The 13,408-nt window shown below is 32.0% G+C and overlaps 1 protein-coding gene across 8 annotated transcripts in view; it reads right to left on the reverse strand.

Annotated features, from left to right (window-relative positions):
* Window positions 1-13,408, reverse strand: part of LOC118186506 (DNA repair and recombination protein RAD54B-like) — a 176,394-nt gene that overhangs the window by 71,146 nt on the left and 91,840 nt on the right. For 7 of the 8 annotated variants that reach the window (XR_015041298.1, XM_085817212.1, XM_085817209.1 and 4 more), the window contains 4 exons: window positions 9,225-9,305; window positions 8,953-9,099; window positions 8,745-8,856; window positions 6,054-6,233 (listed from right to left, as the gene is read on the reverse strand). Coding sequence is in view for 7 of the 8 variants with exons in the window: in XM_085817212.1 (XP_085673338.1) it covers window positions 6,054-6,233; window positions 8,745-8,856; window positions 8,953-9,099; window positions 9,225-9,305 (520 nt within the window). In the remaining variant the exon portion in view is untranslated. The remainder of the gene's footprint in view (window positions 1-6,053; window positions 6,234-8,744; window positions 8,857-8,952; window positions 9,100-9,224; window positions 9,306-13,408) is intronic. The other variant, XM_085817210.1, reaches the window with a different exon arrangement.

The following is a 13,408-nucleotide window of genomic DNA, read 5'->3' on the forward strand; positions in this document are numbered from 1 at the left end:
AGAACAAGTTTTTAAGTCCTTATGGACAAATATCTGTTCAGATGAATTTTTACGAATTAGTCTCGGTCCAAAAACTTCCATCTGTTTCTGGAGTTTATTAGCAAAAGTCTCCGATGCTGTCTGGATACTTGGTTCGCTGAAAAACTCTCCAGGAAGTCTGAGACTCTGGCCATAAACTACTTGCGCAATTTATGATTGGTATCTTCTTGAATAGCAGTACGCAAACCCAAAAGTACTGTTGGTAACGTGTCCGTCCAAGATATGTGGTTGTGGGCTTTTAATGCTGTTTTTAATGTTCGATGAAGGCGCTCAACTTTGCCATTACACGAGGGGTGGTAGGCAGTAGTGTGTTGTAAATTGATGCCACAGATTTTGGACAAAGCTCGTAATGTATCACTTTTAAATTGGGATCCACGATCACTAATGAGTTTACTTGGCGTTCCGAAACGCGCAATCCAGTTGCTATAAAAGGCTCTTGCGACGTTCTCAGCAGAAATATTTTCTAAAGGAATTGCTTCCATCCAATTCGAAAATCTATCTATGCAAGTAAGACAATAAATATTCCCTTTAGATGGTGGAAGTGGTCCTATGACATCGATATGGATGACAGAAAATCTTCCTGGTGGTACTTCAAACTCACCTAATTTTGTTTTGGTATGCCGACTGATTTTAGCTTTTTGGCAAGGAATGCAGGTTCTTGTCCACAACTGTACATCTTTTTTTATGTTAGGCCAAATGAATTTTGATGTCATTAATTTCATAGTCGATTTTATTCCTGGATGTGATAAACCATGAATTCGTTGAAAGACGTGTTTTCTGAAAGTCTGAGGAATATACGGCCGAACATGTTTAGTTGATGTATCACACCACAAATATTTCCCTGAAGGTAGAGAACATTGCTTGAAATTCAAGGAAGTAGTGGTTTGCAAACTCTTCAGGTCTTCATCTTGAGTTTGTTCATCAGCTGTTTTATCATAATCTATCGATGAAATTTCATAAACTCTAGATAATGTATCCGCCACAATATTATTCTCACCTTTTAAATATTTGATATCAGTCGAAAACTGGGAGATGTATTGAAGTTGGCGAGCCTGTCTAGGTGTTGCTTTGTCAAGTTTTTGACGAAAGGCGAATATTAAGGGCTTGTGATCTGTATAAATTGTAAATACTCTTCCTTCTAGATAATGCTTAAAGTGTCTAACTGAAAGATATATGCTTAATAATTCTCTATCATAGGTGCTATATTTTTGCTGAGTATCACTTAATTTTTTAGAAAAAAATGCTATTGGCTTCCACGAGGAGTTTTCATATTGTTGCAACACTGAGCCAATCGCCATATCTGAAGCATCTGTAAATAACGCCAGAGGTAATTCAGAATTGGGAAAAGACAACAGTGCCGTGTTCAACAGGTCATTCTTGCACGTTTCAAACTGTTTTTCAGCTTCTTCAGTCCATTCGATTTTACGTTTGTCCCTCTTTTTAGCTCCCTTGAGATACGCATATAACAATGCTTGATTCTTCGCTGCATCCTTTATATAACGACGATAAAAGTTAAGTATTCCAAGAAAAGTTCTAAGTTCATGAATTGTTTCTGGTCGTCTGTAGTTAGTAATAGCTTGAACTCTTTCTGGCAAAGGACGGGAACCCTTAGGTGTAATTAGGTAGCCTAGAAACTCGATTTGGGGAACAGCAAAGACAGATTTTGAAACATTAATTCTTAACCCAAATGTATGTAATCTTTCGAAAACTAATTTAAGGTGATTTTCGTGTTCTTCATGGGTACTGGATGCAATGAGTATATCGTCTAAATAGGGAAAAACGAATTCTAATCCTCTAAAGACTTTGTGAATAAATCTTTGGAACGTTGCAGGAGCATTTTTTAAACTGAAACTCATTACATTAAATTCGTATTAACCGAAAGGAGTGATGATAGCCGTTTTACATTTGTCTTCTTCTGCAATGGGAATTTGAAAATCAGCTTTGAATAAATCAATTTTAGAAAAAATATTTGTACCTCTTAAAATATGATGAAAATCTTCAATGCGAGGAATTGGGTATCGATCAGGTATCGTCTGAGCATTCAATCGTCGGTAGTCTCTGCAAGGACGATACGAACCATCCTTTTTCGTAACAAGGTGCAAGGGGCTTGACCACTGGGAGTTTGATGGACGAATTATTCCATTGTCAAGCATAAATTTAAATTCCTCTTTAGCTATAGCTAAGCGTTTTGGATCGAGCTGTCGTGCCTTTGAATAAACGGGTTGACCATCAGTCGTAATAAAATGTGTAACACCATGTTTAATTTGTGTAGGAAAAAGGTTAGGTTTAGAAAGTTCGGGATATTTCGACAGTAAATCGAAAATTTTTATGGATTTATTTAATGTGGTTACTGAGTAATCACTGGAAATAGCAGCGACATCACACTGGACACAAAGCTGTGTTACGCCATCAATTAATTTTTTCTTATTTATATCGACAAGCAATTTATATTTGTGAAGAAAGTCAGCTCCTAAAATACCTTTTGTGACATCAGCAATTATGAATGGAAACTGAAAATCACGACGTAATCCCAAATCAAGAGTTAGCGTTTTTATGCCATAAGTGGAAATATCTGTGCCATTAGCTGCATACAGTTTATATTCAGTTTTACATTTATTCTGTGAAGTAGCAGGAATTATGCTTACGTCAGCTCCACTATCAATAAGAAAGTGCAAATTTGATCTTCGGTCACAAACGAATAAACGAAATTTGCGACAATCCTTCATATTTTCTGCAGCAGCATTTGCCGCTGAACCTACTGCAGATTCGAGTTTTCCTGGTTTTTGAAATCGTTTTTTATCCAAGCACACGGAGGCTTGCATTTCTCTGGAATGCATTTTGCTCCAAAACGAAAGTGATAAAAACAAAATTTGCCAGTAGGGTCATATCGTTTATGAGATCGGCTTCGAGATCGTGAACGTGAATTACGTAAATCCGAGTCCCTGCGTCTTGAGCGAATGGTTATTTGATCAATTTTTTGTTCAAGAAAGGTAATTCTTTGCAACAAATCATTTGCGGGAACGGAAGGAGCATTAGCACTAAATACTTCTGGTTTCCGATTCATATCACTAATTTTATCTGCCATAGACGCTAACTTGGTTACATCTTCATCACTAACTAATAATATATTTTTTATGGAGTCAGGTAGCTTCTCCAGCCATAAAGTTTTGATTAGATTTTCAGACACATCTGTAGTAGCAACTGATCTCAACTTCTGCAAAAGTTGGCTTGGTTTCATGTCTCCAAGTTCGATACCAGTAATCAAACGTTTAATCCGTACATTTTCACTTTCTTTGAATAAATGTAATAACCTAATTTTAGCATCCGAATATTTTGTGGCACTATCGTTCGTTACAATGTCCCAAATATTTTCGACGAACTTAGGTTCAAGCTGTGAAACTAAATAATTAAATTTCTTTTCTTCTGTAACAATATTACTAATTTTAAACTGAGCTTCAACTTGAAAAAACCATATTTCCGGTTTATCAATCCAAAAAGGAGGTATTTTTACACTCACCTTATGAAGCTCCGGTGACTGCATCGTATCTTTCATAGCAGTTTCAGAAGAGTCATTTGTTGACATTTCGAAAATTAATCAGGGTCACCACGATGTAGCCTTGGCTACTAATGTTTAAAATTAATTTATGACTAGTAACAGCATGAATTATAAACAAATAGCTAAGTTATTGCATTTTATTTTCCAGCTATCGAAATGCGACGCTACAAGCAACGTTTTGAAACCAAAACCTAGCAATCATGAATCAGAACTAGAACTAGTTGCCATTCAGCATAAAGAAATTTAAATATAAATATGAACTACTTATTGCCATTCAGCATAAAAGAAATATAAATATGAATATTAACAAAATATTAAAGTTAATTTTATAAAATAATTAAACACATGAACAAATATATGAAATAAAAAATAATTATTTCTCATGCAATAACTGGGCCACTACACATTCATCATATGCATTGTATTATACATCAAGAAGTTCTATGCACGAAAGTAATAAATATGGAGAATGTTTTATCATATATAAAAAAAGTAATAAATTTTATAAGATCTCGAGGTTTAAATCAGCGTCAATTCACTGCTTTCTTAAGTGAGTTAGATAGTGAATATTCGGGTTTGTCCTACTATACCGAGGTACGTTGGTTATCTTGCTCCAAGATTCTCAAACAATTCTGGGATTTGAAAGAAGAAATATGTCAGTTTTTAAAAACGAAAAATCAAGACGTAAGTTTGTTTTACGATCCAAAATGGATACAAGATTTATCTTTCTTGGTTGATATAACCAAACACTTAACCGATTTAAATTTATCGTTACAAGGAAAAGATCATATCATTACGAACATGTTTGACATAATTAAAGCATTCAAATGTCAACTAGTTCTTTGGGAAAAACAACTTAAAAATGAAGATTTGGCGCACTTCCCGATGTGCAGCATGAACAAATGAAGTTTAGATGATACTTGTTCGTATCAGAAGAAATTGCAAATTGAACAACTGAATTTGAAACGAGGTTTAATGATTTTAGTTCCCTCAAAGACAAATTTTTTTTTGTTTTCTTCGATTTTCTCAATAAGTATTGATTCAGTACCCAGCCATATGCAAATGGAGGTGATCGAGATTCAATGCAACTCAAATTTGAAAGCAAAATTCATTGAAGTGGGCGTGCCTGAATTTTACAAATATTTGTAGAAGCTTTGTAAATGAGACTTAAGCAATGTATAATGCTAAAATTATGCTTTTAGAAATTCTTATATGTTTATACTGTGTCACAGGTTACCTCAAAGCAGCTCTGAAAATCATTGTTGTTGACTCAAGCATTCTTGAGACGACATATGTCATTCGAGGCTTGCTTTTTTTTTTTTTTTTCTTTTTTTAATAATTTATTCATGAACCAAGGTTTCCCTATACTTTATATATGATTCTTAGCAAGATCAAAAGATTTAGTTTACGTGATTACGGCAATGCTTCGAGGGCTATCTGCCTAAGTGTAGGGATGCCTTCATGGAGGACTTTCTAAAGGAAACTGGTTCATATACACATTACATACAGAAAAAACCATAAAAACGGCCCTGCAGCCAAACTGTTCGCGAAATCAGGTTCAATTGTTAAATTTACGAAAAATAATTTTACTACTTTATCAGCATAGTTTTAATCATAAATTTATTTCTCATCATCGTCTTACTTATCATGTGAGGCAGAAATTTACAATGAAAAATGTTGTAACAGAAAATATGAAATGTTTGTTGTCAGCTTTTTCAAAATAAAATGATATGCATAACTAATTCCTTTAAAATTTTCCACAGCACTGTCACTTATCTTATATATATGTGGCTTAAGTGTTTGTCGCCGATAGTTTATTAGCATGCATTTGGGCACGGTCAACTTTATGTTGCCTGTTCAAGAGTTCGTGAAAGAACAGATGTAAAATTAAGAATAGTTGATGGTCCTCTGCAAGGCGAGCTTAAAAATGATGGAAATATCTACACAAGAAATGTTGTGTACAAAGAGATCTTTGACATGTGAATTAACATTTTATTATTTAAATCACCTTTATTTATTGAGCTAGCGGTGGCTCTTAAGAAATGTACCGCCAGTGGTTTCCTTCATTGCATTCTACTTTAAGCAATTAAGCAAGTAGAAGGGGGAACCCCCATCGGGCAGTAAGCAAAGAGGCGTCCTTGACGCCTGTCCTGGGTAATTCAGTTTGAATTAGCAGACACCTTTGCACAAATCATTTTAATAACAATTTATAATATCTAGAACAGCAGTCATTTCGTATGACTGCCGGACTTTCTAGTTTTTATATAAATGATTTGATCTTAATCACTATGATTTTGAATTCCATCATATGTAGTTAACTCTTATAGTTTCCCATACATAGGATCATGATATGATATAAATTTTATGTCTACTAATTCGAAACTTAAATATTTGAAGAACTAATATACAAGTTAATTATAAAATTTCTTCAAGGGAGAAACTGGTGAGATCTACTCACACTTTGGGGGCAAATATTTATGAATGACATCATGTGTTCGACGTAGCATGAAGGTATTTGCTATTTTACTAAGTTCTTCACGTCTTTCTTCACCATATTCCTTTTCCTGTTCAGTGCATTCTGGATTTCGAGAAAGGACAATTGGTTTCTCAAATGTTCTTCTGAAACATTGTATGGAACCTTTGGGGGAGAAAAAAAGTGAATGTAACAGTTTAACTAGGCTTATAACAAGTAGAAGGATATTTAAGATTACTTTAGCATGCAAGCGTCAAAGATATCTGAGTAGCTTCCTTGCAGAAAGTATATATGTTGAAGAAGATGCTTTATATTCAGTCACACTAAAATTTATGAAAGAATGCTCTAAAACCAATGACATTTCTATCAAATATTTGATTTAACCTTCCAGCACGCACTCTTGGCAATTTTACATGAGCATGCGTGCTTACGACATCCGTTATTTTACAGTTTTGGGCACGAAAAGGACAGAAATGAATGAATATTGATAATAAATTTGTTGAGAAATAAAATATTAATATTACTGCAAAATACAAATGATATCAAATCCAAATATAAGTAAAATTTTTTATACATTACAGGAAGATGAAATATTCTCATCTTAATCTCTTTGAAACTCTTGTATATCTAAATGGAAATATAACACTCATCTCTCTTGCTAAGAAATATTCTCAGATAACAGGTAGACAATTTTGTTGATCTCATATATTTATCACTATGCTCTTTTTTTATACAGCATATGACAGCTGAAATAATTTGCAATTATTCTGAGAGAAGTTATAGAAAAGTCACTTGTCTTAGTAATCTTGCTGGGAAATAATGAATTTTGAGTCTTCTGTCTGGATACTTTACACACAAACAAGAGTTTCAACATTCATTATTCCCCATTATCTTGTAAACATAACAGAAACCAGTGAATAACTATCCTAAGTGACACTGATGATAGACATTCCAACTTCTTCACTTTTTTTTTTTAATTATGCTATTACATTAGAAGTGAAAATTACGCACTGCATGAGAAAGTTTCTCAACGAGTCTCTTTGCAAGAAAAAATATTTAAAGGAACTTTATTTTTTATTTATTTATTTTGTTAAGTGTTTATTTTGCAATAGTATATTTGCAATAATATATTAACATACATGTAATTCTAATTTTTAAGAAGAGATCATGAATACACGAACATACATGTAATTCTAATTCTTAAGAAGAGATCATGAATATATGAGTATACATGTAATTCTAATTCTTAAGAAGACATCAAGTAAGAGTACAATAATACCTATAGAAATTTTGATTCAAACTTTAAAAAAAAAAAGTAAATTATGAATGATTTATAATTCCCTAAGTCATAATAATAATTTAAAAAACTATTTTATAACTGATTATTAGGAAAATTAAGGAGTTTGGTTTTATTTATGTGTTAAATAAATATAATCTTTTTTTAATGCATCAAAATTAATTTTCCTTTGAGCTAAAGCAAGAATTCAAGTAAGAGTGGTCTCAAATAAATAATAAATAAAGTAAATTTAATTTAATTAATAAATAATTTAATTTATTTAGTTTTTAATTTCTAAGCTCAAAAGAAATATGAGAAAATATTATTTAAAGATACTTTTGAAATGAAACTGAGATGAAATTAATGGTGAAAAGTAATAATGGCACTATATTTTTAAAAATATTATAGAGGAGAAAAACATAAATCTGCACAGCCTGTGACAGGACAATGTGGATTTTAGACTTTTGCAAACTTCAGGTTATGAAAGATTTGCTAATTTTAGACTAAAAATAAAAAATAGAAATGGCATATAGAAGCAATTAATTTTTTTTTACCTTTTTTTCAACAGAGCAAAACAAAATTTTTATGAAAAGAAAAACAGGAATAAAAAATAAAGATTTGTTTTCTTGCAGTTTATTTTAAAATTTCAGAATGCTCAAGGTCTGAATTATTTTTGACAAATCATACAGTCCTTTTGTTCTAAAGTTTCAAACATTTTTCTTCTGCTGGTGGGCCCTTTAAGCCAAACTTTTATCAAAAGAGATTTATTTAATGTTCTCTATGCCGGCATGATTGGGCCAGGGTTCAAATCTTGGAGAAGGCATTGCTGTAATTGTCCATTTTTCCAAACGAGGTAACAGTATTACCTATTAGGTGCTTCCACTGTAAAGTGGCCAAGTCTATGTTGACTGAGTGCCTACTAATGAGGGGGGGATGTCAGCATGATAAGAATCTTCTTGCATTTCTTACTTTAGCAACGATTTCAACATTATTCTTTTGATAGAAGTATTCACCCAGATTTCTCAGCAAATGCATAATACCTCTTTTTGAGGTATTTGTTCACTTTTCATCATTTCTTTCACATAAAAGAGCAACTTTTTTTTACTTTAGACTTCATCTGATTTAACTAAACTCAAAATAAAGTCAATCTTATCACATTGTTTCAATAAAATTCATTATGGCCATAAACTTAATCACACATTTTTTAAAGTGGACTAAAAGAAAAAAAATCCCAAATCAAAAGTTTTGTAATTTTACCACTTATGAATCGCAAACTTCCTTTTACATTTGAGAGGTATGTAGATTTGGTCTTCTACTGTATGAATCTTTTGACATTAAAAAGAAAATAGAATTTAATATAACTAACAGAGTAATGGACAAATTTAAAAAATCTTGAATACCAAGTGTCCCAGGATTGACAAAATCAACTATAGAAAAAAATTCAGCTAAATCATTCTGTATTGGTGTTCCAGTCAATAAAATTCTACGTGTGGTTGAAAGACAATTGACAACCTAAAAAGAGAAACAGCATATATAATATTATAGTTTTATAAATTTCATAATAGATCTTATCCAAGTTTGCTGTTTTATGTCACATTAGACACTTACATTAGAAATTTTTATGTTCAAGTTTTTTATGCGATGGCCTTCATCACAAACAACCAGGTCAAAATTGATGGAAGAAAGCAATTTAGCAGATCGTAAGAACATTTCATAGGAAATTATAAGTATACTCTTAGGAGATTCAGAATACTCCTGCAAGAAAAGCAGAATGCATTCAGAACAAATTCTAACTCATAAAATTCTGAAATGCAGAAAAATGAAACTTGTTTATCAGAGGGAAAATGCTAAATATATAATACTTAATTTGAAGAACTTACTTTAACTGTATGTTTTTTATCTATGGCAAATATTTGCAATCTAGATTTGCCCAACCATTTATGAAACTCATTTTTCCAGTTCTGAAAAATAAAATAAAATTCCAATCTACTTAATTCATTAAAAAAATCATAAAATGCGATATTTATAAAACACAAAAATTAAAATAAATGCCATAAAGCAGATATACACATTTATATGTTCATACATGTGTGTTTATTAAAATAAGTTTCATCTGCATTATTAAAGTGCATATCATACCAGAAATTCCAGTTTAATAAGAAAAGGTAATAGTTCTCATTTTAGTCAACAGAAGAAAAATTTAACCTTTTGAGTGTCATAACCAGTTAGGTTGGAATGGTCAAGATGACCTTTGTCATAGCAAAGCAGATGCTTCTAGGTGATCAAACCTGAACACTTTAAAATTGTGATCACCTGATAAAATTTCTTAACTAATTAAATTTCTCTATATTTTTAGTCCAAAGGGATTTGAGTCGCAAAGGACTATTACTTTCATTTTGGCATTTTGCATCGGACTCCTATAAATGTCGGTTCACTTTTCAAACTGTTGCCACACAATGTTAGAGTCCTGCATTATATTTGAAGAAATTAAATAATGAAAAATCTGCACACATGTATGTATATTTCTTGCATTGTGATAAAACAACGGTATCTAGAGCCATATAATTTTGAATGACGTGATCCTACTTCGAATATATGGGCATCTGAAATCCCAAATTTGAAATTTGGAATTCGTTTTATTATTGATTTCATATTTGTAAAACTTTAACGAATTTTTAAGTAACAAACTCAACGATTTAAAAGTGAGCAATGGAAACACTATACCGCTGGGAAGGGGGGGGGACCTTTTTATCTTCAGCGCGCTGAACTGTGTATCGGAAATTCTAAAAATATGATCATTTTGAAATTATTTTGCGACATTGCTATTGAACTAAATTTTATGGTTTACAGAGATTTAAGAACATGATATTTAATAAATAAAGGTAACACACAAAACGTTAAAAAAACACCCCTTTAGACGTAATTTAAAATCTGAAACATTTCAGTTCCCCCCCCCCTTTGAAAATTTTATTCTGAAGAATATTGTTATCAAAAAGCTTTTTTTTTAATGAGCTTGGTTTCTTTTCCCCTTTTTAATTTTTGAAGGGTGAAAAATTAGTTTTCGAAACAGTGGAACTGAACTATCATGAAAGAGCAAATCCATCAACGGCATCAAATTTTTATAAAGAACATAGCTAAAAGCCTAAAACCAAAGTTTCTAAGAAAGGTAAGCATGGTCTTGAGGTGCCAGGAATAAATGTGATAGTGGCATTAAAGAATACTGCTGTAGGTGTAAAATGATAATGCTATAATATCATGTGAAAACTGAAAACAAAGATTTGGAAGTAGAAATAAATAACACTATGTGGGGGAAAAACTAAATTAACTTACTGGAAACTGGTAAAATGTAGAAAGATTTAAAACAGATGGTTCTTTGCAAAATTTAACTAGTTTAAAATTAAAATAATGAAATAAATTAACCTTCAGAGAAAAATGATATAATATACATAAATGACAGGAAAAATATTTTATGTAGAAATTTTAAAAATAATAATATATTTTTTTGAAAATATCAACTTTTATATTTTTTTTATCTATTTTTAATAGTGCATTTAAAAAACTTGCATAAACTTATTTCACAATTTCTTTTAAATATAATAGTTTGGTTTACCTGGCAAAGCATTTGTGGGCTATCTGCCTAAGGACAGCGATTCCTTCGTGAAGGACATTTTAAAAGAAGCTGGCTTGTATCCAAGTTACACATGATGGAAAATCCCCAAAACTGCTCATTCACCTGGAATTGAATGCAAGTCGAACTACCAGTGTTCAACGACTTTACTACTCGACCGCTGATGGGACCTTTTTAAATATACTATTGCTTTCTCTTTTTGCAGCCTGATTCCTTTTCCAAAAGCACAAACTACAAAACTCAAGCACAAACTGACTATGTTAGATGAATATTGAATATATAGACCTTCTACATGATTTTCTTTTTACAATTACTGTCAAAGTTTCTTTTACTTTTTTTACATACTTAATATAAATAAAATAAATACAAAATTAAATTAAATTAAAAGTATGCTTTCTATACTCTGAGTTAAGACTTGCTCATGGTGGACCACAATTTTTGACTGGCATGTTTAGGGGGCTGTGACTCATGGGTTGGGCAAACAGTCGTTGGATTCCAGTTGCAAACTTTCATTGAAGTGCTACATAACCCCACCCCCTTTTTTTAAAATTATGATTGTTAGCTGTGTTTATGCTATGAAGTGGTGAGTGAATTGTGTAATTGATATTGCTGGCTCAGTAGCCTGTCTATACTCTAGGTTAAGACTTGCTCACGGTGGAGCACAATTTCTGATTGGCATGTTTAGGGCGCTGCGACTCAAAAAGTTTTAATCTGATCTAAACAATGATTGCAATTTACTTGTTGACAGCAACAACCATTTTGTGGAATAATCGACTGAAATATGTATATATGTGGTGGAGAAACAGTGCTTGGATGCCAGTTGCAAACTTTCATCGAGGTACTACATAATTTTTTCTTTTCCTTTTTTTACTTTTTAAAATTATTATGATTGTTAGCTCTATTTTTATACTACGAACTGGTGAGTGAATTGAATAACTGATACTGTCTGTCTCAACTGAAATTCAGTACAGATTTATAAAAAATGCAAATAAATGTGATAAAAAAGAAACCTACTGTGGGATATAAGGGAATTAAATTTTAAGCAAAGTATACATTTCTCTCAGCCATGTTGAGGTCTTCCACGCAAAATTGTATTGATGTCACTTTTTTAGATCAGGATTAGATGAATCTGATGGCAGTAGCTACTGCTAATCTACTTGCTGCAAACCTGTTGCCAACTTACATTCCCATCAATTTCCTGCCGTTTGAACATCACTACGCTCTCTTCAGTTGACTCAAATAAACCTCATTTCATGCAAATTGGAACATGACTATTACTTGACAGTGTATTATACTCTTCTAAGAAACTTATAGCATCCACTTCATCATTTGGCAGATACTATAAACCCATGACTGAACTACAAGCTCGGGGGAGGGGGAGTTCTCAAACTATCGCTTATAGGCATTCTTAAAACTCAACAAAGTCATATTTAACATAGTCACATGTATTATATATGACTAAGTCATATGTATTATTGACTAATTTGTGTTATGGTGCCAAAGTTGGCAACTACTCTTTTCTGACAAATTTTGGCTTTTTTTCCATTAACGTGCAAGTACTGAAAAATGCATAAGTTCAAAAATTGAAATGCAAAGTGTACATTAGTGTCCTATTATAAGCTTAAATAAATAGAAATATTTTATCCCCCTTTTTTGTGACAAACAGGAAAATATGTACAAATAGTATGCAAGTAGTCAATATATGTGTATAAACTAAAAGCAACACATTCTAATAAAAAAAAAAGGCACTCTTCTGTTAACAAAGTGACAGTTGCTAAATGTATGCCAAAGCAGCAAATATGGTGGTTTATTTATATCGCATCATGAACACTTGTATAATTAACAACATATATTATGTTTAACATGCATGATGGTAAAGTTGGCCTTGATGCCGAATTTGTGCATTTTTCTGTTTTCTCAGGTCAAAACCGATTCCTGTTTATGAACAATAGCTTTGTTCTTCCCATCAGCCTTGGTACTGCATAGATTAAACACCATATATATTATTCATTACACATAAAATAATTATTCTTAACATGATGCTTTATATATCATAAGGGTTGCTGTCAAGTAATTAGATTTTACATCAATATTTATGTTTGGCTTTACATGTAAATTTTTCCGAGTTTGCTACTTGGCCTGCCAAGACAAAAGTTTTCACAATCTACCCATTTAAAAAAAAAAAAAAAAAAAAAAAAAAAGCCATCTCCGGGAGTATATGACAAATACCAATGGTACTGATCATTATTCAGTATCGAATTTATGACAGAAGGCAATTATTTCATGCCAAATGAACAAAATGGTAACTTGTTACAGGTATCTATCAAGTTCAATCTTCTCCAAACATAATGCCTAATAACTCTACAACGCATTGGATTTTGAAAGACTGTAACACTACTTTTTATCAAGAAATGAAATCTCACCCTTGTCTGATCA

The sequence above is a fragment of the Stegodyphus dumicola genome, chromosome 5 (genome assembly GCF_044657685.1).
Source record: "Stegodyphus dumicola isolate Sdum_Otavi_A_Nest chromosome 5, ASM4465768v1".
NCBI classification, from domain to species: domain Eukaryota; kingdom Metazoa; phylum Arthropoda; class Arachnida; order Araneae; family Eresidae; genus Stegodyphus; species Stegodyphus dumicola.